This window comes from Anser brachyrhynchus (assembly GCF_964034855.1).
Source record: "Anser brachyrhynchus genome assembly, chromosome: 18".
In the NCBI taxonomy this organism is placed as follows: Eukaryota; Metazoa; Chordata; class Aves; order Anseriformes; family Anatidae; genus Anser; species Anser brachyrhynchus.
In genome coordinates, this window is record NC_137711.1 from 6,723,743 (window position 1) to 6,748,231 (window position 24,489).

The following is a 24,489-nucleotide window of genomic DNA, read 5'->3' on the forward strand; positions in this document are numbered from 1 at the left end:
TTCATACTTCAAGCTTTTTTTTTTTTTCCCAGCAACCAAAAGGGTTTAAAATCTTACTGCTTAAAGAGAAAAAAAATGCAGATAAAAAGAACCCTGCGAGCTGAGTGCCTTGCATAATCCCCAAACTTCAGGAGCTGGAGCTTTTAAGCGAAGCCCTGCATATCGCTCGCAATTAGCTCCTGAGCTGGGAGGGCTGGCACGGCCGCCAGCAGCCCGGCCGCGGGAACGGCACTGGCGGGGGGGGGCGGGAGCTGTTTTTGTTAGGAAATTAAATAACACAATAAAATCCCAAGTCAGAGCACTTCGGTGAGAATTTAGCCCGGATTCCCATTGCTGTCCTGCTCACACCTGTCCCACGGAGGGGTGCGGGAGAGGCACGGCGGAGGCTTGGTGACGCCCGTTAGGAACCGCAGGGAGCCCTGGGTCCGGCTTCCCACGCCATTCCCAACACGCTGCCCTAACACCACTCACAGCAAAACCCCGACCTCTCACCCTCTCCGTTCCCATCACTGTTCCAGCACCTTCTGCTGACATTTCGGGGCCATGGGGTCAGGCTCCTGTCCCCACCGCCCCGTCCCTTGTGGCTCCCAGCCCAGCCGATTTGGGAGCCCCCAAGGAGCAGCGCCCTCCCCAGCAGCTCATGCGTGACATTCGACGAGATGCTGTCGTGAGCAGCAAAATCCTCCCTAATGGACTCCCCCGCTGCAGGAGGGACCTGGGGGTCGCAATTTAAAACTCGCTAAGTATGCTGAAGCCATCACCGGTGCTTGATAATATATTTAAGGCTTCTTCTCCCACCACGCCTTAAGTGTGGAGTGGACACACACTTAACCCCCAAATATATAGCTTTTAAACGCACTGGCTGCAAAGCGTCCCTTAGAAAAGCCCGCCCTTAAAGCTCGCTGGTGATGGATATGGCAGAGCAGCGGTGCTGGCTGCTCACCCGGGAAATATTCCCGGCACAACGCACCGTCACCTCCCGGCCACGCACGCTCGTGGTCTGGGGGGTAAACCGAGGAAATCCAAGAGCTTGCTGCAACACAGCTTTTCCTCGGGCTCCAGCAAACAAGCACAGCAACCTGGTTCTCTGCAAAGCAAAGCTCCCGTGCACAGAGCCTCCCGCACAGCTCCGGGCACTGGCTGGCAGCAGGACAAGGGTGCCCCGAGGAGCCCAAAAATCGGTCGTGCTTCCTGCTGCAGTGGGCAGTGCCCGTACCCTACAGCCTCCGCCTCGTGAGGATGCTCAGGATATTTGGGATACTATCAGGTTTTCACCGTCCCCGATTCAGCTTGCTGCATTGCCCAAGACAAAACCGTTATGCAAGGCTTCCTAAACAAGTTGCGGCGAAATCTTTACAACATCCTACACCGACACGTCGTTGGGATATGTCACATATTTGTCTTATTTTGTTCCTTCTTTGTCCTTTTTTTAGTCTCCTTCTACTTTTTCCCCCTTGGAAGTACGCTGGTTCCCATGGAAACAATGATGTTATGGGTATGGACAGAGCTTCAGTGACGTCCACGAGTTGGGTATAAAGGCGGCTTTATGTAACCTTCGTGGAGCACAGGAGTGGCAGCGATGCCTCTGCGCGGCCACACGTGTGGCATGAGCGGTCCCGTGCCGGGGACTCCGCAGCGGTCAGCCAGGCTCAGACCGAAGCGGGAAGGAAGGAGAGGGCAGGGCAGAGCGGAGGAGATCCCAAACACATGGGATGGCAGATCAGGATAAAGCATGGATAAATACATTTGTGTTTAGTATATTTGCTTGGAGAGCATCCCCTGCCCTTCGCTGCTGGAGCGGAGGGCAGAGCAGGGTTCGGGGCGGCAGGCAAGGAGGGAAACCCCTGCAGCCCCTGAAAGCAGGCAGGGAACAGCCACGGGATGCTCCCGCGGGCTTCAAAGCCTAAGCAAAACCAGCACATTTCCTATTTTCACATTTCCTGTTTTCACCAGCCGGTGATTTACGCCCCTTCCCAGGGCAGCGCACAGATGGAGGGGATGTCTCTCCTCCTCCTCCTCCTCCAGCGGTGCCCGATGAGGAAGCTCCCAAAGCGAGGTGCTGCCGTGCCCAGCACCACCTCGAGTCCCTCACTGCATGTGGACCCATCCAGAGCCCAAACACCTCTCCCTTCACCCCTGCATCCCTGGGGTGCCCCACGCCACCCCGAGCCCTGCCAGCAGCCCGCACGCACTCTCACCAAGCCCCAGCCTATTAAAAATACACGAGGCGAGCGCATGAAAGATTCATGCGGGGCAGGAGGTGCCGGCAGCTGCAGCAGGGCACACAGGAGCTGCACAGCTCGGCGGGGTCAACAGCAGCCGCTGATTAATGCGGCGATTCCCTAATTGCCCTAACAAGGGGGTGGCAGGAAGTCAATACAGCGAGGTATCGGGCCGAGGACCACAAACCCTCCCGGGCAATGCTGCTGCAGCTGGAGCAGGGAAGGCAGCTCCGGCAGAGAGGGAATTCCCTCCGCTGAGTGAGGGCTGGGGAAAGCCTCATAGGGAAGAGCTGGTAGGCAAGGAGCTGGGAGTCGAGCACGCTGAACAAATCATCTCCATATCCATCGGGGACGCACGACCGGCTTCTACTCCCAGCCCTCCCAAGCCACCATCCCTCTGCAGGCGCCTGGGTGAGGGATGCTCGCAGGTGGGATATGAGATGGGGAACAGAGGCACCGGGCACGAGGGGTGCTCAGGGCTGAGCCTCCTGCAGTGGCACAGCTGGGAGGAGAAGGTGCTGCCCCTGGAGCCCAGCCAGCAGCTTTGTCAGATGCCAGACCCATAAGCAAGTTCCTTGCCAGGATCTCCAGAGAGGCGAGCAGCTCCGGGGCATTTCCAAGAGGGCATTTCTATTCATTTTCACCCCTTCCACCAAGAGGGCACGGCTCAGGCTTGCCTCTCACCACCACCTGCCCTCCAAAGAGCATCCTCCAGGCCTCAGAAAGACAGAGGCTCCACGCGCTCCCTCCTTTCTGGAAGTGATGAAGCTCACACCCTGGGGTTTTTGTCCATTTGCTCTCCATAGACAGGGTGAAAACCAGCTTGGGAACGAGCAGAGGAACAGCCCCGGGCAGGGCAGGCATGGCGGCGGTGCCGCAGCGACCTTCCCCGCTGCGCCGGCTCCAGCACGAGCTGGGAGCGCCCGGCTGCCGGCCACATCTGCTGCGGCAGCTCCCTCCTCTTCCCCACCCTGGTATTTTAATCGCAGAAGGGCATGAGCTCAAAGCCCCCGGGGAAACCCAGCCAAGCTCTGCAAAAAGCTCAGAGGACAAACCCAAGGACAAACCCGGCATCATTTTAACCCTACGGACCGAGGCAGGGCAGACACTGTAGGAACCAGCATCGCTGCTTCCAAGGGACACAGGTGACACACAAAGCAGAGCGGGGGCCGCAGACCCCGTGTCCCCCCCAGTTCCCTGCACTGTCACCAGTGCCCTGCCCTGGGGACACCATTTGGGGACGCTCCATGGGACAATCCCTGGGGATCCTCATTTGCCACAACAGTGACGATAACCAAGGTGACAGCCTCCTCCGGGAGCCCACGGGAGCTGTATCCAGCCACCGGTTACCAAGCCCTTCCCACTTAACGGCTTGCATCAATTAATGCTGGTATGGCTTTCCATGCAAAGGTGTTTGCATGGAAAAGCTTTGGGGCAACTCAAGGTACCCGCAAAGTTTTGGCTACGTTTTCTGACCTGGCTTTTAAAAAAAAATGGTATTTACAAAGTCTGAATGACGACAGGTTTCCAACTGGACTGCTTCAGTGTTTCACTTGGAAACGGAGCCAACATTTCCTTTCTAAAAAAACACCAACACAAAATACAATATTTCATTGCAGGTTAAGTACTTAATTAGACAGAGACCATCTTGCACGCTTCAGATTTTAAAGCCTAAGACCAAAAATAAAGAGCGCTTCTCAGCGCAAGCTTCCACACCCGGGTGAGCATTGAGAGCATCACCCTGCGGGTGGTGACAGAGGCGGCGAGCACCTCTCACACCGGCTGGGGGCAGAGCTGGTCCCCCCCCAGCAGCAGCAACATACCGAATTTCCCCAGCACCGAGGGGATGCAGAGTTTGAAGCAGCGGGTGCTTGCACGGCCATACAAGCGGGCAGGAGCACACCACACACTGCTCCCCAGCCGCTGTGCGAGCAGCAGCGCCCAGGTACCTGAGTCACTCCTCCAGGTGTCTGCAGGCAGCATCCACGTGCGTGAGCTGAAACATCCTGACGGCGTGTCAAAATACCATGGTGACTAAACATGACTAAATGCCAGCATGGGATTGGGCTCACGCGGGACGAGGCAGTGCAGAAAGCTCGCTTCCCAAGCTCGCTTCCCAAAACTTGCTGCCTGTGGACACAGCACAGGGGGTGCCTGCAAGAGCCAGCTGGGGGCTAGGGCAAGGCTCCCTCCTGCACACTCGGTCCAGCACCTCATTGCTCCCTGCACACAAACCTACGTGGAACTAGAAAATTTCCACAAAATAAAGACCTGCAGTTTCTTCTCCATTAATAACCTATTACAAGCCTTGCTGAAATGGCTGCAGGCTCCAGCTCGTGCCCTTCGCTGTCCTGCCCCCTGCTCTGTCACAGCCTCACCTCCCCTCCTGCTCCCCATCCACTTCTCACTTCTGTTATCTGCGGCTGAAGCTCTTAGAAACAGCTGAGAAAGCTCCAGCCTCTCCACTCCAGCTGATCACCGGTACCTCTCCCAGTCCCAGGTGGTTTAATCACCTGCCCTCTAATGCAAAATGTGTGTTCCCCTTCTAATAAAGTGAAAGGCAAGAAGGAAGCAGAAAATAAAGCCACCATGCATGGGGCTCCTCGGTGTTTGTCTTCTTCCTAACTCCATTACTGCTCTGAAGGAGGCCTAGGTGTTACGGCCCCAGCATTAGCAGCTGCTCCGCTTTCCCTCCGAACCCTGGAGATGGGGCCCGAATGAATCCCACAGCCAGAAGCAGGGGTTTTAACCCCCACAGCAGCACCTCCGATGGAAACCAGGCTCAGAGCATCTCGCCGCGCTGATACCCATCTGTTCCCCGCGCCCTGTCGGCTGCCGAGAGGAGGGTGTGCGAGCACGGGGCAGGGGGACCCGGAGCTTCCGAGCGCTCGCGATCCATTTGCACCTCATAAAATTCTCATTGCCTTTGCCTGTAACAAGTGCAGTGACCGCAGCATCCCTCATTAAAAATACCATCGCAGTCTGCAGCAACCTCAAGCGCCGCTGCCGGGGCGCAGCACGGGCAGAGCTGGTCCGGGACGCGATGGGGGCGCAGGAGGCAAGTGCCTGCTGCAACCAGCACCACAACAGGCATACAACTGGGTGTACAACCAGGTGTACCACCGCAGCAGGTGTACCACCAGGTGTACCACCGTCCATACCATGCCCCCTTTCTTTCAGTCGCACGAGATGGTTTAGGATCATCCAGGCTGGGATCCATCTCCGCCGCGCTGCAGGTGCAGCCGTGCACATCCCGAGCACAGGGGCTGGGGGCTGCCACCACCCCCGTCCCTTCCCAGCCCCGCACGGCTCCCACCCCGTGCCTCTGGCTGCGAGCAGTCGCTCCGGCTGCGTGTAAATGCTCCGGGGAGCCGAGCGCTGCCAGCAAACACATTAGCGGGAGCAGAGCAGCTGGGGGAAGGAGGTCGGCTTTGTGCGCCTTGCCAGGCTGCTTCGCTCCTGCCTTCCTTCTCTGCGGCGGTAAGCAGGGAGGGCTGGGCTGGATTAAAGGTTGCCGTCCCGATCACAGGTATTTCTCTGAGCACTAATTGATTGTCCCTGATCTGGCCTTGCACATCCCATCACGCTGCGGCTGCAAGGAGCCCGGGCCTGCTGGCACTGCCTTCGTGCTCCCCAGGCACGGTGAGCAGGGAAAAAAACAGCCAAGCTGGAGGCAGGCAGGACAGCAGCAGTGGGCAGGGAGTGTGCCTTGGCCCAGCCCGACCTTGGGGACATCCCAGGCAGGTGACATCTGTAAACACCCCCAGCCCACCAGGTCCTGCCCGAAGCAGCACCATTTCCCAGGAGGAGAGCATCCCGCAGGGCCCCAGGCTCTGCCCGCTGCAGGGCTCAGGGATGCAACTGCCCGGCCTGAGCCGGCATTTCGGGAACAGCTCCCCCTCCCAGGCTTGTCCCCAGGTCACACTTGTTCAGATTTGGGATTCCCAGGAAGATCACCAAATGCAAAGCTTGACTTGTGCACGCGTCAGCATTTATTCCTGCTGAGACTGACCCTGGAAACCTTTCCGTCTGCTCAGCTGAGCGAGCCAGATTGCATTTTCCTTTAAGGAGCACGCTAAATAATTTTATTTTTACTGCTAAATGCCTATATATTTGTTAAATAACTTTCAAAGGTTGGGGTGTGATAAAGGGGCTTAAAAAATTGGATCAACTTTCACCTTCCAAGCCTGGAGCGACCAGCTGCCCTGACTCCAGGGAAATCAAAGGGCACTGACCTCGCCTGGGCGAAACACGGCTGCTCCTGCACAGAAATCCTTCATCCCCACTTAAGTTCAAAGGAATTCGGATGACTTTGCTCTCATTAGCTTCATCTCCTGGTGTCCCAGCGAGACTCGTGGCAGCGCCAAGCGAAGGCAGCTCCCGCCCCACGCCACCTCTGCAGGCCGACGGTGCCGGGCTCCTTCCAGGTTTTACCCCAGGGACCTGACCTGGGGTCTATTAAAACCAGGCCATTTATTTAGGTGCTGAGATATGGACTTAAATGGCTAAAATTAGCCCGGGAAGTTGCACTTTTATGGCTTTCTCATCCCATGCCTCAGTTTCTAAAACCAGTGAAGAAAAATCATTTCTCTCCCAGCCTTTCACTTGGAGATCTTCGGGTGACAGTGCGCTTTGGTGCAGACGTCTTCATTATTCTTCCCCTCCACAGAGCAGCGTTAAATCTTTCCCCATATAAAGTCATTTTCTAAATTAGGTAAAGACGGTGAGTTTTGCGCTGAGCACATGTGGATATTTTTATAAAATGTTTAAAACTTCTCGTCTGACTTCTCCTTCCCTTGAAGGACAACGCTCTGAATTAAACCCTCCTGTGACCCCAATTCGTTTCACCCTCGAGTGCTTGCGAGCAAGACTTGGCCAAGAAGTAACGTTAGTGAGCTCCCATCGTCACGGGTAATAAAATAAGTAATAGAATGGCAAATAAATAATAATAAATGGCAAAGTTTGGGGACGCGCGCTGCTCAGACTGCCTGGGAAGAGCCGGGCTGGGGATGCTCCGGGACAGCCCCCGGAGGGCTTACCCATCACTGTGGCTATCCAGCCCCAGCCAGGCGAGCCCCCACAAATCCCACGGCTGGGTTCCCAGCATCGTCTCCAATTTCCACGCAACATCGTCTCCAATTCTCCAATTTCCACCCCTTCCTCCCTGCGCTCTGCTAGGAAGCCCCGCAGCCACCGCTGGGTCCATGCCCTGGGTCCTGGTTGTGGTGCGGGGCCAGCAGCGGGTGTGGGGGCCCCGGTCACCACCCGTGGGTCCCGCACCCGGCCCCAGTCCCCTCCCGTGGGTCCCGCACCCACGCGGGCAGCTCCGGCCGCTGCCTGGGAAAGGGCGAGCGCGGTCGCACGCTGGGGAGAGGGAGCCAGCGCCAAGCTGGGCAGGGCTGCAGCACGCGCTTAACCCTTGGAGAGCCCTCCTAAAGGGGGAAATGTTTGCCAGGTGCGGGGGTTACGGTGCCGGGAGCTACGTGGGGAAGGGATGGAGCTGCCCTCGGCTGGGAAATGTGGTCCCTGCTGCCCAGGGACAGGCTGCTGTCCTGCGCTGGCAGTGGGGAGAGCCCAGCCCCGGATCAAGGGGGATGAAATGTCATCGGGTGCAAGGGAAGGGGCTAAAAGCCAGGGGGAGCGAAAGGCAAAGGGGGAGGCAGCAGCAGAGCCACGGGGTGCCAGCCTGAGCAGCTTGGTGAGCACACAAACGTTTTTGCAAGGTGCTCGCCCTCGCCAGGGGCTTTGCCTCCCGGTTCTGGCGCAGAGCCGCGCTGCCACGGCATGGCCGATCCTGAGCACGGACGGCAAACACGGGAAAGGTCACCCGTGCTCCGGCCCTGCGAGCTCAGGCAAAGCTGTGTCAACAGGGAAAAGGTCTGAGCTGAGCCCAAATAAGACGTCAGGGCTGAGAACTGTGCCTGCAGGCATTCAGGGAGGTTTCGTGCCCCAAACACACGGGACAAGGACCCGCGGAGAGGAGGGGACTCGGAGCAGGGACGGAGGTGGCAGAGGACGGGCACTCCTGGCACGCACCAGCCGCCGCAGCTCAACGCCGGAGCAGAAGTTTTTTCATCCCCAAAACTAACTTCCTGCTCTGATATTTTTGTTATTTTTAACATTTCTGCTGCATTATAAATATCTACCGGGCAGGACGCTTGCCTGCGAAGCTGTGGGTCCGCGCTCCAGCTGGGGCAAGCTTTATGGCTCGACTTCTCTGAGAGACGACCCAAAAAGCTGGAGGGGAGCCAGAGAAAGGGCTGACCCGTGGCGAAAGGCCGAGGGAATTAAATCCTCCGAGCCCTGTGGCTGCGGGGGCACCCGCAGGGCGGGAGGTGACAGCACCGTCCTGAGGTGGGGGGGGATCAGCACCCCAAAAAGTGCCCCGTGTGCCGGGGGGAGCAGCCCGTAGAGGGAACAGGGGGGCAGAAAACCTGTCCTAGCAGAAGGTTCCCCAAAGCAGGGGGAATTTCTGCCCCGAGCTGTTTACTTCCCATACTTCTGCAAATTTCCCTCGTGGCTAATTGGGATTCAGACGCAATTAGCACGGCTGCCACTCACCAACCCGGCGCGGCAGCACCGGGACACCACAGGGCACGGGGGAGGCACCTGCAGGGGGACAAAGCCCTCCGGGGCCAGGCAGGCTCCCACCGCCGAGCCAGGAGAAATGATCCTCCCCGAGCCCCTCTGCCCCCCGAGCCCCCCTTGCCACGGGGAGATTGAGCCCCCAGCAGCTGCCTTTGACCACCACCGTCCCCGTCCCTCCCATCGCTCAGACGTGTCTCTGAGCGCCGTCAGCTCCCCGTCCCTGATTAATCGCCCATAAAGGATAAGTGGAAACAGGCTGCTAGAAAGGGGGGGGGTGGATCTTGATATTTAATTACCGCAGCTGCAGGGCTGGGCAAGGAGGGCAGCTCTTTTGCTCCCCTCTGCAGGGTCCCCCCTGCCTCCACCAGGCGCTCTCCCTGCCCTGTCCCCAGCCTGGGGACGGCTGCGGAGGGGCCGGGACCGCTGGGTGCCTCCCGTGGGACCTCGGAGCCTGCTCTTCCCTGTGACAACCTGAGCTTTTGGGGGGTGTTTTAAGGGGTGAGCCCTAGCCCGAGGCTTGGCACAGGGCATCCTCTTGGATTGGTGCTCCTGCTGCGTTCTTGCCCAGTTTGCAGCCCCCATCGCACCAAGAACTGCAGCAAGGACCAAAACACCCCACAAAAAAACATCTGAGCCTCCTGCGCTGACGTGGCTTTGCATCCCTTGAGGAAAGGAGCCCTATAGCTGGCCTCATTTTTCCTCCAGGGAGGCTCACAACCAAATCAATCCCCCAAGCACCGGCAAGGACACACCCGGACCCAAACCCAGGAAAAGACCTCAAGGACGGGGGACCCGGGGGCAGTTCGTGTCCCCCCCCAGCACCCCCCGACCACGCTGCACATTTGTGGGGTGCTCACCCCGGGAGAGCAGCCCCAGCCCCAGGGCACTGCGGGCAGATGGGGCTGAGGAAGGGGCGAGTGCCCCCCTGCCCTGCTTCCCACGGGAGCCTCTGGGCCCACGGGAACGGCACTGCTAAGAAATTTGGGGATCTTTGGGCTGCAGAAAGCAAGCTCGGAATTAAAAGCTGCAGCTGCTCAGGGCAAAAACCTGGTTCTCAGAGCCGCATCTCACCCCTTGAGGGGTCAGAAACCCGCGGAGCGAGCTACGTGTCCGAATCAAAGGCGGCCGCGATCAGAGCCATCCAAGTAACACAGGCGGGCAGACTGTCTGCAAATAAACAGAGCGAGCCAAAAATCACCAGCGGAAGCGGCGGGGAGAAGGAATTCTCTGCGCTGTAAGGAGGTTGTGATCTGGGCAGGCCGGGGAAGGAATGCGGTGACGTTCGTCAAGCTAATAGATTAGATAAATTATTCATGGCTAATTATTTGCCCCGCTCTACGCATGGGAGAGATGCAGGGGAAGCAGCGCCGAGGGCTCGGCAGGAGCTGAAGGCTCCAGACCCCGAGGAAACCCGGGCTTTGGGTGGGATGCTCACGGGAAGCCTTGCTCCGTGCTCGCCCCGGGGAGGGAGCAGGGGAGGAACAATGGGGGCTGGGGATGTCCCGCAGGGAAACGTGCCCTGGCGGGGCCCACGCCTGCCCGCGGGAGGCACGGCTCCACCGGCTCACGGTGCCACAGCGGGGACGTCCAGGGACAGCATCCCGCATGCACTGCCACCTTGTCCCTGCCCCGAGGCCACACCTGCTGTCCCCATCACCCTCTGCAGGCTGTCCCACACCATCCCCATCCTCACCCCGACACCCAACCCTGGGACCACCCAGATTTTAGCCACGTGCAAGGCGCGAGGTGACGGGCGCGGTGCAACGGGACACGACAGCACGCAGCTCCGAGCGAGCGCACTGAGATGCAGACAACAAACCCTTGGCACTGGGGGCCAACCTCTCCCCACAGCCCCAGGTGAGTTATTTCCAGCAAACACAGCAAGCAGCCCCAGCTAAAGCAGCAGCTGAGAGCCACGGGGGCCCCTGGGTGCCCCACGCCACCCCTGGGTATCGGTGCTGCTCCTGCAGCCCCGGGCGCAGCTCCCTGCGCTGCGGGAAGGCGGCCGGGGGCCCTTACACATGGAGAGCCCACCAGGTGTGGGTGTGCCAGCTGCCCTTTGCAGCTGCGAGGGCTGGAAATGCCATCGGACGGAGCTGAAATGGGGGGGAAAAAAAAAAAAAGAAAACACGTGTGGCATGTAGGACTTGAGGGCAGGCCTTCCTTCCCCCAAAAATCATGGCCTTCCCTTGGAGAGGGCTGCAGAGAATTGCTGCGGTGCCCGCTGCCCCCCGGCTTTGTCACTTCTGGGGCTCCCCCAACCCACGGGAGCAGACCCAAAACCTGGGCCATACGAGCAGTGATGCTGCCCCCCAGGCACCTCCGTGTGCTAAAACCTCCTCCGAAGCACCTCACCGGGGCAGGGAGCCTCGAGCACGCCGTGACCCCGCGGGCAGCGCGCCCAGCGTGCCAGCACCTTCCCGCGCCCCGGCCCCGCTCCCGGCCCCGTGTGAACGCGGCGCGGCCGGCCTCTTTCCCTCTGGATGGCCGTCGCTCCCAGGGAGCGATTTCCTCTGCATCGCCGTGACCCCGCTCCCCGGAGAGCCTCGGCTGTCCCTGGGATCCATTCTCAGGCTTATAAAAACCGCAGCCAGGGCCGGGGGCAGAGCGCGGACGGCGTTGGGGACCGGAGTGGGATGGATGCGGAGCTTGTCCCACGCAGCCAGACCCCACGGCACCGAGGGATAACAGATGGGTGCTCGGCCGTTCCTACAAACCAGCCGTGCCCTTGGCAGCTCACCCGTGCAGAGCGTGAACCCGTTCCCCGGGGTTATTGTTAGAAGTGAGCGAGAGGTTTAAATAAAAAGGCGAAGCGGCAGCCCCGTGCGTGGGGACACGCTTCCCAGGTGCCCGGCCAAGGGGATGGGATGCACCAGGAGCGAGTCGGGACCGACTCCATCCCCATCCCCATCCCCACCCCACAGCGGCACCGCAGAGCCCCGGCCCAGGCTTTCCACCAGCTCCGCGTGGTTTTACGAGGCCCCAGGGACCGGGGAGGCTGTTACGTTAGCAAACCCCCGCCCGGGGAAATAGCAGGTGTTGAGGCACGGCAGCTGCCAAGATCACATTATATAGACGTACGTAAATATTTTAAGAAGCAAAACACAAAATAGTGGGAGCAGCAGGAAGGTCACGAGCGGTGGGACTGAAGCCAGCGAGCCGCCAATTACAAATCCTCGTCTCACATCACCCGCTGGGGAGGACGCGCTCCCCGCAATACCCACGGGGCTGACGCTGAGGCAGGACAGACCTGGGGGGGCTTCCTGACCCCCCCGGGACCCCCAGCCCAGCAGGGAGCTGCTGCTGGAGGGATGGATCCACGGAGCCACTGGCCACCCCCAGGCCCTAGTGCCAGCCCCACAGGGACCCCCCCAGGGACATCCCCCGCCTCCGCCACCTCCCCAGGCAGGAGCACCCCGGGGGGCTCAGCACCACCCCTCCGTGCCCCCCCAGGAGCCCTGCTCACCCCCCAGGAGGTGGCAGCAAGGCTGGCAGCCTCCTGGGCAGGGGTCTCCATCCCACATCTCCCCCTCCCCATGGGGGCACGGGGCTCGAGGGATGTTTGCCCCGCTTTGGGGCCAGGAGATGCTGCCAGCACCGGCTGCTCCCCCCAGGAGGAAGAGGAGAGCCGGGGCTGGGGAAGAAGGGCGTGTGGGGAGGGAGCAGCAGGAGAAAGCCAGCACGCTGCGAGCCTTCCCCACCCGCCCTCCCCTTCCTGGCTCCCTCCTCATGGCTTCTCTCGTGTCTCCAAGATAAATATTTCGGCTCTTTCCTCCTCGCAGCGCTCGGCAACCCGTGTGCTAGCAGCTTGGGCACCATCCTGCCCCAGTGCTGGGGCAGCAGCAGCCTCATCCTGCTCCCACCGAAGGCAGCGGTGACACCCGGGGCACCAGCACGTGCGCAAGGTGCTGCCCTGTATTTTGTAATGCCGACCCAGCTTTCCAAAAAAATAACAAAGAAAACAAAAATCAGGCTGCACACCGCAGCCCCGGCCCCGTTATCTGCTCAGCAGCCCCCGTTCGACGCCAAACCCAGCAGAAACCCCTCCGGATCCCCCTCGGAGGGGAAAAATCGGCTGCGAAGCGGCGAGGAGAGGGGCCTGGATGGAGGTTGTGCAAGAACCTTCCCAGCCAAGCCCGGGCTGCTCGGTTTGGCCGGCGCCGCTCTTGGCCGTGCGGCCGGGGCTCGGGTTGCAGGGAGGCCGGGGCCGGGCTGCGGCTGCCAGCGCCCGAGCGCGGGCGAGCGGGGCCGTAATGCGAAGTGACAGCGTTTACTTTGTAATGCGAAGTGACAGCGTTTACTTTCCGCCCGCCGCAAACACGCGTGCCTCCAGCCCCACAGCCCGCCCGGCGCCGGCCGCGCCGCACCGGAGGCCCCCCGAGCCCCCCGGCCCCTCGCCGCGGAGGATGCTGAGCCCAAATCCTCGCCGGGAAGTGATGGGGACGCGAGGAGAGCATCGGCCTGCACGGCACCAAGATTTCCCACGTGGGGAGCGAGCCTCAGCCCACTCGGGAAATAGTTTGTTGGAACAGCCCCCACACCGCCGGCTCCCTTCGCTCGCAGCTTTTGCTTGGGCAAGTGTGTGGCACCGGGGCCGAGCGTGCTGCCAGCTAGCGCTCCCCCGGTTGTCCCGGCAGCTGGAGTCATGGGAACACAGCAGAAATCAGGAGAAAAGCGTAAAAAGCAGAACCCAGGCTCTCCGTTCACACCGCAGAGCCTGCCTGGAGGTGATGGGGATGCGCTCGGTTCGCCAAGACCCTCTCCCATCTCAAGGGCCAGGGCGTGGGGTGAAGCACCGAGGGGGAGGAAGGTCCCACCGACGCTCCTGGCCACATTTTTCCAACCAACTAACCCCCCCGTGCTGGCACGCAGCCCCCAGGAGCTGCCATCAGCTCTCCCTCCTGCCCCCATCGCCGCGGGGCTGGCGCTGGCTCCTCCGCCCCAGCTGCAGCGGGGCCGTGGGAGGTGGGAAGAAGGCAGCGAAAGGTAGCGAGCGCGGCACCGAGCCCGGCCAGAAATAACCTCCCGAGCCCGCCAGGTTTGGCTCCCTTTCCCCCACCTTCCTCCAGCGCAGCCGGGAGCGTCCTGGATTTCTAACCTGGAAAGGGAGCGAGGGGCTGGGAGGAGCAGCAGGGAGGGGAAGGGCACCGGGGCGAGCCACGGGCAGCCCGGGGCAGGGCTCGTCTCCCGATGATGCCCAGGGTTGCCAGCACAAAAATCCTGCCTCCCATCACTTTTCCTGCACGTCTTGGGGGCAAATCATCTAATCTGCCCTCTGTACGAGCAGCCTCCGCAGCCCTTCAGGGCTGCAGACCCCGAGAGCTCTGCAAACCCCACAGTCCCTGCAGGGCCACAGCTCGCCCCGGGCGGGCTCCAGGCAAAAGCATCCCAGGAGCTGCGTGCTCCCAAACCCTCAGCAGGGATGTATTAGTTCAGTCACGCAGCCCTGTTGATTCAGGAGCATTAATTGGTCTTTACTGTTCAAATACCGGCCTCAATTAGAGCCACTTTTCCTTTTTTTTCTTTTCTTTTTTTTTTTTTTCCCTGGATCTCTCCCCTCGTCTCCGTTAAATACCGGAATACCTACACTGGCCTTGGGGAGACTCGGTGTTAACTGTACATTTGTATCCAATTTACAGTAAGGCTCTTTGCAGCCCTAATAAGCACGCCTCTAAAGAAAAGGAGACACAAAAAAAAATAATAATAATAAAGGACACCTACTGCAGGAGATGCGTGCTGCCAGGCTCGGCCACTGAGCGTCGGGGGGATCGGGGCCAGCCAGCTCCCACCCCGAGCGAGTCCCAGCTCCGGGCAGCACACAGCTGGAGCGATGAGGGGTGGCACAGCCTCCCCAAAAAGCTGCCCCACAGCCCCGGACACGACCCCATCCATGCCCCACATACCCCCAAGGAGAACCACGGCCGCGTCCCGCTGCACCGCGGCTCTGCTGCCCCGCGCTTTGCTCGCCTCGTGCCAGCCGGGAACGCAGCAGCCCTTGAAGTTGCTCTAATTCTCATTATTTCCTTCTAGTGATTTCCTACCCGCGGCATCCCAAGCCAAAGCCCGGGAGACAACGGCCAGGATTTCACATTTAATTAAGCCTCGCCGAGCTGGCTGCAGCCCTCCTTTGCGGCCAGCGCTGCCTCCGTTACCCCGAGCCCCGCAGCTGGGCTGGACGAGCTCGTGGGGACCCCAACCCTGCTCCTCCAGGGTCCTGCACACCCCGCTGATGACCAAGGCTGGGGTGCATCCCCCAAAGCACCACATCCTAGTCATGGCGAGAAGCCCAGCGGCTGAGTTTTACCCCCCTCCTTCCCTATTTTTATTTTTTTTTTTTTATTTTTACTGGCTGGCTGCTGGTTGAACGGAGCCCTGGGATTTCCAGCCCGGTGCCAAAAACACACTGGGAATCGCGAGCTGATTCGTTAGGGCAGGGCCGGGGAGAGGCTGGCTGCGCTCCCCAAGTCGGGGAGGGGGGGGAAATAAATGCAAAGATTTGTCAAATGCACAAACGACGTGCTGCAGCACCCGCAGCACGCTGGGAGGAGCGAACCTGCAGGCAGACCCACGGCTGCGGGTACGGGCAGCAGCTTCTCCACCAGGCCTCAGACCTGGACAAGGCCAGCGGCACGGACACCCCCCGAGGCAGCCCCCCCGAGCCCCAGCAATGCCAACACTCCTGCTGCGGGAGATGAGATGGGGTGTGTGGACCCCAGAGCCAGCAGCCCAGCCGCACAAGGGGGTTCCTCGGGGATGGCACGGCCCCGGGACACCGTGGCGCTCCTTCCTCTGGCCATTTGTCGTGGCTTCCCAACTGATCTTATTCTGAACACTAAACCCGTTCGGCGTCCAACCGCCCCTGGGGCACGGGGTGAGATATTCGGTGAGATGTGGGGGCAAGGGAAGGGATTTCCCACCGGCACGGACCAGCAGCCCCCAGAGCCTTGACGGGTGGGCAGAGGCACATCGCAAGCGCAGAAGTGGCCCTGCTGCCAGCCTCAGGGGCCAGCAGAGCTCTTGGCGCAGATTTCCAACATTTTTAAAGCCCGTCCATGACAGCACCAAGTTCCTGAGAAAGATGGACCCACAAATCTGCAGGGGCAGCCCCAACCGCCCCGCAGAGCCACCTGCACACCGGCCCTGGGCCACGGCCACCGGCTCTTTTGCTCTCCCGAAGCGCCCGTGCAATGTGGGTGCAATGGCAAGTCTGTAAAAACAGGGAAAGAAGGGCTGCATGTGCGTGCAAGAAGCACTTCGGCAGCTACAAACGAACCAGCTCCTAAATCTTCCAGCTTGTTAGTGGCAAATCTCAGGAAAAATGCTCAGTGTGAAGCGCCGCGGTGCGGGTGCTGCACCCAGCACCTGCCCCACCGTGGGGTCGCGCAGCCCCATCCCACGCGGCCACGTGTCGGGGCCACAAACCCCCCCGGGATTTGTGCTGCCCCCGGAGGAGCAGCGCTGCCCTGCCTCTGCATCCCACCGGGAAAAACCCAAGGTGGGAGCCTGAGGAGGAGGAGGTGACCTTGGGGAAAACCAGCCTCTGAAAATCCCGCTGTGACACAGCTTTGCCCGCAGCAAGGCGGGTTTCCAGCCTCCATCCCAGGGCACCTTTTATTATTTTCCCTCATTCAGCGAGCCCATCGGATGATTAACTCTAATAATCTCCCCCCCAGACCTGCTGCCCTTACGACAAAGCCCCGAGCATCGTGCTCCTGCCTGGTCCCCACCAAACCCCGCTCCCTCCCCGTGCTGGGGGTCTCCTCGCCATCCCAATTCCCATTCGGGATTTCGGCCACGCAGCCCCCGGGGCCGGCCCTGCCCGCAGCGGGGTCACCCGGGGATAAACCCCGGCACCTTCCCCGAGCGGAGACGTACCGGGGCGATGCTAAAAACCCTCCCGTTTCCATGGGGACGTGAGGCACATGTTGCTATGTGATGTGCGGCCCGTCACCAAGGCGACGGCGGGATGTCACCGCGCGGGGCTTATTAGTTGCCATGGCTATCAAAAGGCGCTTGTCCTCCGGGGACCTCCAAGGACCAGGGCCACCGGCTTCCCCCGAGCCTCTCTGCGGGAGACCACCGAGGCGCTGGGTGCCCGGCGGGGCCCCAGGTCCCCCGAGGCCGCGGTGACGGGCGGCTGCCCGGTGGGATGGAGGGGCCCGGCCCCACAGCGCAGCCCCCGGGGAGCCTCCCCCTACCCGAGCAGGGCGCACAGCAACGGGGGTTTGTTGGCCACGGTGCAATTGATGGAGACCCCAAAACCCAGGGAGCAAGGCGAGCCCATGGATGCAGCCCTCCCCTTAGCGCAGCATCGCTTTGGAGAGGGCTCCGGGCCCAAACCCGGCATCACCAGGCAGAAACACATCCCCCACAGCACCTCGGGATAAACACAAGCGCCTCCTGCACCCCAAGGATATAACCCACAACGTGGTGAGACCCCTGCCGCCCCATGCAGGACCCCCCAGGCGATGGGGGACCCGCTCTTTGCTCCCAGGGACATTATTCCTGGCAATAAACCCCTGGGGACCGGCCCGATGGCCCCAGGACCCCTCTCCATCCGCTCACAAACCACTTCCCACCAAGCTCAAAGTGAGTTTTTTTTTTTTTAATGTGGCCATATAAACCCCCAGGAAAAATACTTATATGCTTTATTAAATAAATTAAAGGTATTATTTTCTCGTCATCTCGTTAGGTTTTCTAGGAAGGATATAATTTTTTATTTAACTCCCTTGGACAAAAAACCCACAAGCAAAAACCTATAGGAAGGTATATTACCCTGTAGTGGAAAATTAGATTCCTCCTACACAATACTATAGGATGATTTAAATATAATATATAGGAATATAACACGTTATTAAGTTGTATAGTATCTTTCTAGAAAGACCTCCAGTATAGGACTCTCAAAATTACTCCAAAAACCTATTAAGTTTCAATCTAGCCCAACTGGCTCCCTTTCCATTCCGTTCTGCGAGGCTTTTCCTGAACGATTAGGGTTTTAATCACGTCTCCGAACTCTGCCACCACCTCGCTGCGCTCCTCGGGGCACAGCGAACCCGAGCAGAAAACCCCAAAGCGGCCCCGGGACAGACGGACGGACAGCGGGGTGGACGCGGCAGTGCTCTCCCCTACAGCCAGGGGAGAGGGGCAGGGGGGGCAGGGGGGGACAGCTCACTGTGTCCCTTGGTTGATGCAATTCTGCATTTCCCCCTGACCAAGGGCTGCCCCTCTTCCCCCTCCCTGCCCCAGCTGCTGGGGGGTTCAAACAGTTCTCAGGGCACGTGCCCGCACCCGTCCTCTCCCCCTCTGCGAAATAAAACGGGTTCGGGAGGAAAGTTGCCTCTAGCTGTTGCCATAGAGACTCTGCGGCTCAGCACGGAAAACCCAAATCTTGTCAAAAATGGCAGAATTTAAGGTTTTAATCAGCGAGAACACACAGGAGGCCACGAGCAGCAGTTCGCATCCTCGCCTCACCAGTTTCTGCCCTCAGCCGTGGTTGCCCCGTGCCCTGCGGCAGGCACAGGAGCCAGCTGAGGGGCGAAAGCCACGGAAAGAAAATCAGTGGGAAAGGCAAATCCCAGAAAAGCCCCAGCCCGGAGAGGGCCGGCAGCACGCCACCACGGATGCGGGCTCTGCCTGGGGATGCCGGCCCCTCGGCAAGGTCCTGGCTTGAAGAAAAAGGGGGAAAAAAAGAGAGAGAAAAGTTCAAATTGGCCCCGGAGAGGCAGGCGGCTCGCTGGTGTTTTCTCTCGCCGCTCGTGGCCAGGCGGAGCTGGGGAACGACAGCCCCGCGCCAAGCTGCCTGCACTCCGCCGCCTTCATCCGCTGCCAGAGGAGCGACACAAAACCCAACACCACGAGCGAGGCAAAATATTTCCCGGAACCTCCGCTGCTTATCCCACAGGCTTCACCTCTCAGCCAGTGCAGCCAGAGGCGAGCGACAGGAAAAAAAAATAAAATACAAATAATAGAGCAAAACCCCAGCAGAACCCAACTCGCGGCCACGAGCGGTGTCTGGGAGCGTCTCGCCATCGCTCCTCGCTGCCACATCCTCCCCGCTCCCTCCTGCCCCGACTTCCACCGTGACCGCAGGGCGGGATAACTCACTGCCCCGGCATCCCCGGCGCCCCGCTAAGACAAACACCGCAGGCTGCGGTGTCCAGAACATCCCCGTTTCCCCACCACTTAAAATTTGTGGTGCGGGTGACCCTGCGGGGACGGGGCAGTGGTTTCGCAGGGTGGCCCCGGCGAGGCGCGGGGCACGACCAGAGCCGTGCTAAGGGGAAGGTGGCGGTGCCGAGGGTGTTGTGTTTCGTGCCTGGGAAGGCGAAGTTTGAGGGATACCAAAACAAGGGACTTCAAAAAGGAGCAGCGTTGGCTCGGGGAATATTGTTGTATGAGCTCAGCCGCTTCGGACGGATGGAAAAAATCACGCAGAAGCCTCGGCAGGAGCATACGGCACATGGGGGCCGAGCACGGTGCACGAGCAGGGGGTGGCCGCTGCCACCGGCCCTGCTGGACACGGACCCGGGGGTAGGGGGGACACAGGCACCCTATTTTGTGCGCACCGAGGTGCCACCAGCATGAAGACCCTCGTGCTTTCTGCTAATCCCAGCCCTCCTTGGATGCGCCCACCCCGCCAGCAGCTCCCCGCGCAGCCCAGAGGCAGAGGCAGGACCTGGGCTGGTCAGGATGGTGCTGGACAGAGGGCGCAGACGGGGACTTACAGCCGGGTTACTGCAGCACCGGCTGAGCTTTGGGAACAAGGTGGCTTGGGCCTGAAGGTCACTGGAAGAGGAGTTTCACGACTCCTCTCTGCACCTCCGCATTCCTCCCATGCTGCCGTGCCCTGCTCAGCGTGCAGTGCATACGGACATGCTCACGTGCCCGCACACCGCGGGGTCCCACACCCGCCCCTGGCTCCCCAGACCAATCCTGGGCACGGTTTTGGCTCTCCATGCCCAGAGCAAGACCTTTGTCCCCAGAACCCCTCTCTCTGGATGCCCCCGCTCCCCCTTCGCTCAGCAGCAGGGCAGCCGGCCACCCACAGGCACAGCCCAGCACCTGCATCGCCTCGAGACGCAGCCTCGGGGCGCAGGGTAGCACCTCCAGTCCCTAAATAAAGCCTAAAAATCACTCCAGATAGGATTCACGGAACGCAGGGAAAGCCTCGGGGCTGCTCCTTGCCTGGCACCGAGCCCTGCCCGCCCCGGTCCCCTCCTCGGCGCGGTCCCCGCGGCCGCCCCATCCCCCTGAGCAGCTCCCTCGCCTGCTTTCTCTCGCCGTGCCTGTGTGTGGGTGTATTTGGAAACGAGATCTTTCCAGCTGAACTGCAAAATGAAATGCAGAGATCACAACTCCTTGAATAGATTCATCACACACACACACACACACACACCCCAACCTCCAGCCTGCCCCCAACGGGAAGCCAAGGCAATAGTAAAACTGCGAGGTGGGAAGTCAAGGTGTTGGGAAGGTAAAAGGAGGCGTTTGGGGAGGGGAGGAGGCACAGAGCCACGTTTTCGGAGCATCCTTTTGTCGCTAAGGGGATTCACCGCCGGATTTGCAGCTTGACCGCGACTTGCCCGGCCCCCCGAGCTTCTGGAGAGGAGACAATCCAGCTCCATGGGGCTACAAGAAAGGAGAGAACAAAACAGAGCAAAAAGCCAAGCGCTGAGCCCAGCTGTGAGATTTGAACATCCACTGCTGGAGGAGACAAATCCCATTTAATGAGACAAGGGAGGGCAGCTTCCCCACCCCTGCCATGGGTGCCCATGCTGGTGCCGGGCTCCTCAGCTGGTTTCCAGCCTGGTACCAGGCAGGATTCCCCAGGCCAGCCCCAGCTCCTCGCCATGGGGCTCCCAAGGGAGCTACACTGGTGGCTGGGGTGGCGCGGGGAGACAGAGCCTGGGGACACAGGGAGGGGGACAGGACGGGATGCACTGCTCCATAGAGGCTGGGGTGGTGGGATAGAGCAGGAGCATCCTCCCAGGTGCCACCACCGCAGCGACACCATCAGAGGGGGAGGCTTCCGAAGCGACACGTCCCTGCAGGACGGGGCGAGGAGCTGGGAGAAGGAAATGCCCCTTCCCCTTCCTTGTGCACACGGGGAGGGGGCAGCGGTGCCCACCCCAGCACCCACAGCACACCGGGGTTTGGTGTTACACCCCCTGGGATATCCGAACCAGAGCACCCACAGCGCACAGGGAAGCCCTTGCTCCTCTCCACGGATCCGTGGGCTCGTGCCCCCTTGGCTAGGGCAGCAGGGCTGGCCGAGACCCCCAGCCTACCTCACCGAGGCGTCCCCAGCCCACCAACAACTGCTCAAAGCGGGTAAAAGCTCAGGGAATGGTTGGGAGCATGAGGAAAGGGGCTGCAGCTGCGATCCGGGCGGCCCCGGGGCCGAAGGGCTTCGCCCACGCCGCTCGCTCCCCCGAGCCCAAGCCGCCCCCAGCCCCGAGCGGTCCGTGGGGTCAGACAGAAACGCGATTTATGCGAGGCGCAGGCCTTCCAGATTTATGACATTCACTCATGGTGCAGCGCAAACACGTTCCCATCTGCGAGCGGCTGGGTCCTCTGTCAGAGGAATTAGGAGTTGTGACCTCAGAAGTCACGACGAGTCTCTAAAGGAGCATCAGAGACAGACCTGCGCCGTGACCCCAGCAGATTACGGTCTCGGGGGCATATCCTGAGACATATTTATGTTCCTCCAAAGCCAGATAAGTCAATAACCACATACAGTAGCAGTTACAAGTCAGATATTAATTTAATTCCTCTCCTCCCTGCCTGCCCAAATAAGCATTAATTCAGCGGAGCACGAGGGCCCCGTTATTCATCATTCTCACCGGGCTTTCTCTCCTCTCCAGTTAAGGTAGCGTTGCTGCAGCCAGCCTGCCAGGAGAGGAAGGCTCCCAAAAATCAGGACACCCCCAAAACCAAGCCACCCCACACCTGCACCGCCGTGCCGGGTGCCGCCAGCCCGACCAGACAAGGGTTTTACATGCTAAGAGTGGATAAGGCTGAAGGGGAGGCTGGTTACAGCACAGAGCATCGAATGCGTTTCAAAGCCTCATTCAGGGCTCAGCAAAGGGAACATTTGCTTCCTACGGCCCCTGGGGTGGGGACGGAGCCAAGACGTTCCCCCCAGGAGCCTCCCGAGCCCGGTCTCAGCCCAGTGCTAAAAACAAGTTCCCGATTAACATCTCTGCTTGCATAGCGTGGCTGTCAGCTTAACGCCAAATAAATGTTTCAGCACACGGAGCCGGAGCCGCAGGCGTGGGGGCCCTGCCCTGCAGAAGGGAGCTGCATCCTTGCAAGGGGTTAACGATCGCTTCGTAATTGAATTAACAAATCATTAACAAGTCCTATCCGCCATCTGGGCAGGGGAGGGCTCTGCCTTGGGCTGCTGCTGTGGCCACCAGCCCCTCGGAGACCGTCAGTGCCAGGCAGGAGAAGCTCCAAACCCGGCCTGTGTCAGATCTGAAGCCCGGGGGGGGCACAAAGCCCGGGGCTGCACGGATGGGTGAAGCCCCCTCCAGCCCCAGACACATGTCAGCAGCATCCCGAGATGGGTTCGGAGGATGCACCAGGGGAAAATCTCTTGGAAGAGACCCAAATGAGAGAGAAGTCTAAGGCTGCTTTGCTACTGGAACCCTGCGAGTGTGGGGCTGGAGTGTGGATTACAGCACATAAATCCCCTTTTCTTTCTGAGCTCGCCCCTGCCAAGTTCCCAGCTCTCTCCCATCACCTGCCCGATGGGCTTCAGCATTTGGGTTTGATTTTGTACAGCCCCCCAGGGGGGCGCCCCCATCCCTGCCCTCATGCCCAGGGCGCGCGCATCCCAGCAGAGGGAGAAACAAGGAGGGCGAGAGCAACACATGGACCCCCAAACCACCTCCAGCCCTTCCTCCTGGGAGGCGCATGAGAAATTCCAACACAACCACGCTCCAGACGCCGGGGCCAAGCCGAGCCCCATCCACTTGTGGCTGCCGGGTGACCCCGGGACGTTTGGTGGCAGCGTCCCCGCGCCGTGCCCGCGTGTGTGTGTCCCCACAGCCCCGCTCGCGGCGGGGCAGCGACCAGCACCACGCCACCCCTCGGCACCGCGGGCAGAGAGCGAGCCCGAAACTTTCTCTCTCTCGGCAAAATAGGGTGAAAAATGTGCTTTTTTTTTTTTTTTCCATCCGCTCAAAGCCTCTTTGCCGAGGCTTTGGTAGGAAGCAGATGTGAAAGCATCCCAAAGCACGATCAATTGTTACTCACTCGGTTATATAAAACCATGAGAATTTCCTCCTCTTTTTTTTTTTTTTTTTTTCTTAGCGCCAGGCCGGATTCCTGGCTGAGAGGCCGAGGCTCGCGAGCGCGGCCAAGCCAGGTTGGGGGAAACCTCCGCGTGCATCACCAACCGAAGGGAAAAAATTTCCCATCTAGGTCGCTCAGCGGAAAGCCAAGGCGCTCCGCAGCCTCCGCCAGGGGAAGAAAAAGCCACGGTCTGGCCCCGGAACAAACCCAGAAACACTCAGGCCTCCTAATTAACTAGAAAATTTCAAGCCCTCCAAACCACAGCAAGGCTTCAAAGCCCTCCCAGCCCGGCCGCGGATGCTCCTTCCCCGGGTCCCCGCGCACGGGACGGGGGCTGAGGCTGCCCAGCGCCTCCCGCAAGGGAAAGCGACTTGCGGGATCCGCACACAAAGCCAGCGTGGGGGCTCCTTTGGGCCAGAGGTTTTTCTCTCTCCCTCCCAGCAAAATACGGTAAAAACGGAGGGCTAAGAGAGACCTGGGTTCGAGAAGCCCAGGCAAACAAAAACCTGATCTTTTCTGCAAGGAAATTAAAAAAAGAGCGAAGCGGAGTTTAAAGGAAAAATGGGAGAGAGGCATTTTTTCAGCCCGGTGCCAAAACATCTGCAGGGGGTGCGCGGGGGGGAGAAGAAAGCAGAAAATTTTGTATGCATCATAAAATCGTGGGCATTTCTAGAGCGACTCCAACACCACCCAGTGCTACCGAACCTGGGGGGGGGAGCACAAAAGGCGATGGACTCGAGGGCAGCGAGCGGCCGAGAGGTGTCACCAGCACGGGGGGGGGGGGACCCGGCGATGAGAGGTGCCCGGGGGTCTGGCCCCCTCCAGTCCAAGCCCCAGGAGACGCAGGCGGCTGGGGCGAGCCGCCCCCTCCCCAAATTAAAGGCAGGCTGGCGGCGTCCTCGCCGCTCCTCGCAGGAATCCTCCTTGCGGATTTCCTGCCGGGGGGGCTCGGAGCCGCAGCAGCCCCCGTCCCCCGGGGGAAGCCGGGTCCCCGGGCTGGGATGACATAACCAGCATGGGCTCAGCCCTTTGTCTGCGCGCCGAGAGGGAGGGAGAGAAAGAAAGGAAGAAAGAAAAGAAAACTTCTGGAAGTCATTACAATTCCTCTGCTCCAGTCTCCTTTTTGGCAGACGGCTCCCCCCAGCCCTCCCCCCCCCCAGCCCGGCTCAAAATGCCAGCCTATGATTTTTAAATGAGAAAAAGCTGCCCCGTGCTCCAGCGCTTGGATAAACTCCTACACAAACTTCCAGATGTGACACAACAGCCTTGGGAGAGGGAATTCGCCGAAGAGAATCTCCCTTAAAAGACACACACACGGAGCAGCGAACGGAGGGAGCGACGGCTCCCGGCGCTGGATGGATCCAGAGATCCCCACCGAGCG

General features: G+C 60.2%; 2 protein-coding genes across 2 annotated transcripts in view; both read right to left on the minus strand.

Moving 5' to 3' along the window:
- CACNA1G (calcium voltage-gated channel subunit alpha1 G) overlaps positions 1 to 24,489 on the minus strand; it is a 133,366-nt gene that overhangs the window by 104,089 nt on the left and 4,788 nt on the right.
- LOC308179769 (uncharacterized protein) lies at positions 745 to 13,721 on the minus strand (the record flags this gene model as incomplete). The annotated part of the gene is made up of 2 exons (XM_080560453.1): positions 745 to 3,801; positions 4,172 to 13,721. The coding sequence occupies one exon, from the start codon at positions 13,719 to 13,721 to the stop codon at positions 12,816 to 12,818; it is 906 nt and encodes a 301-aa protein (XP_080416579.1). The 3' UTR covers positions 745 to 3,801; positions 4,172 to 12,815.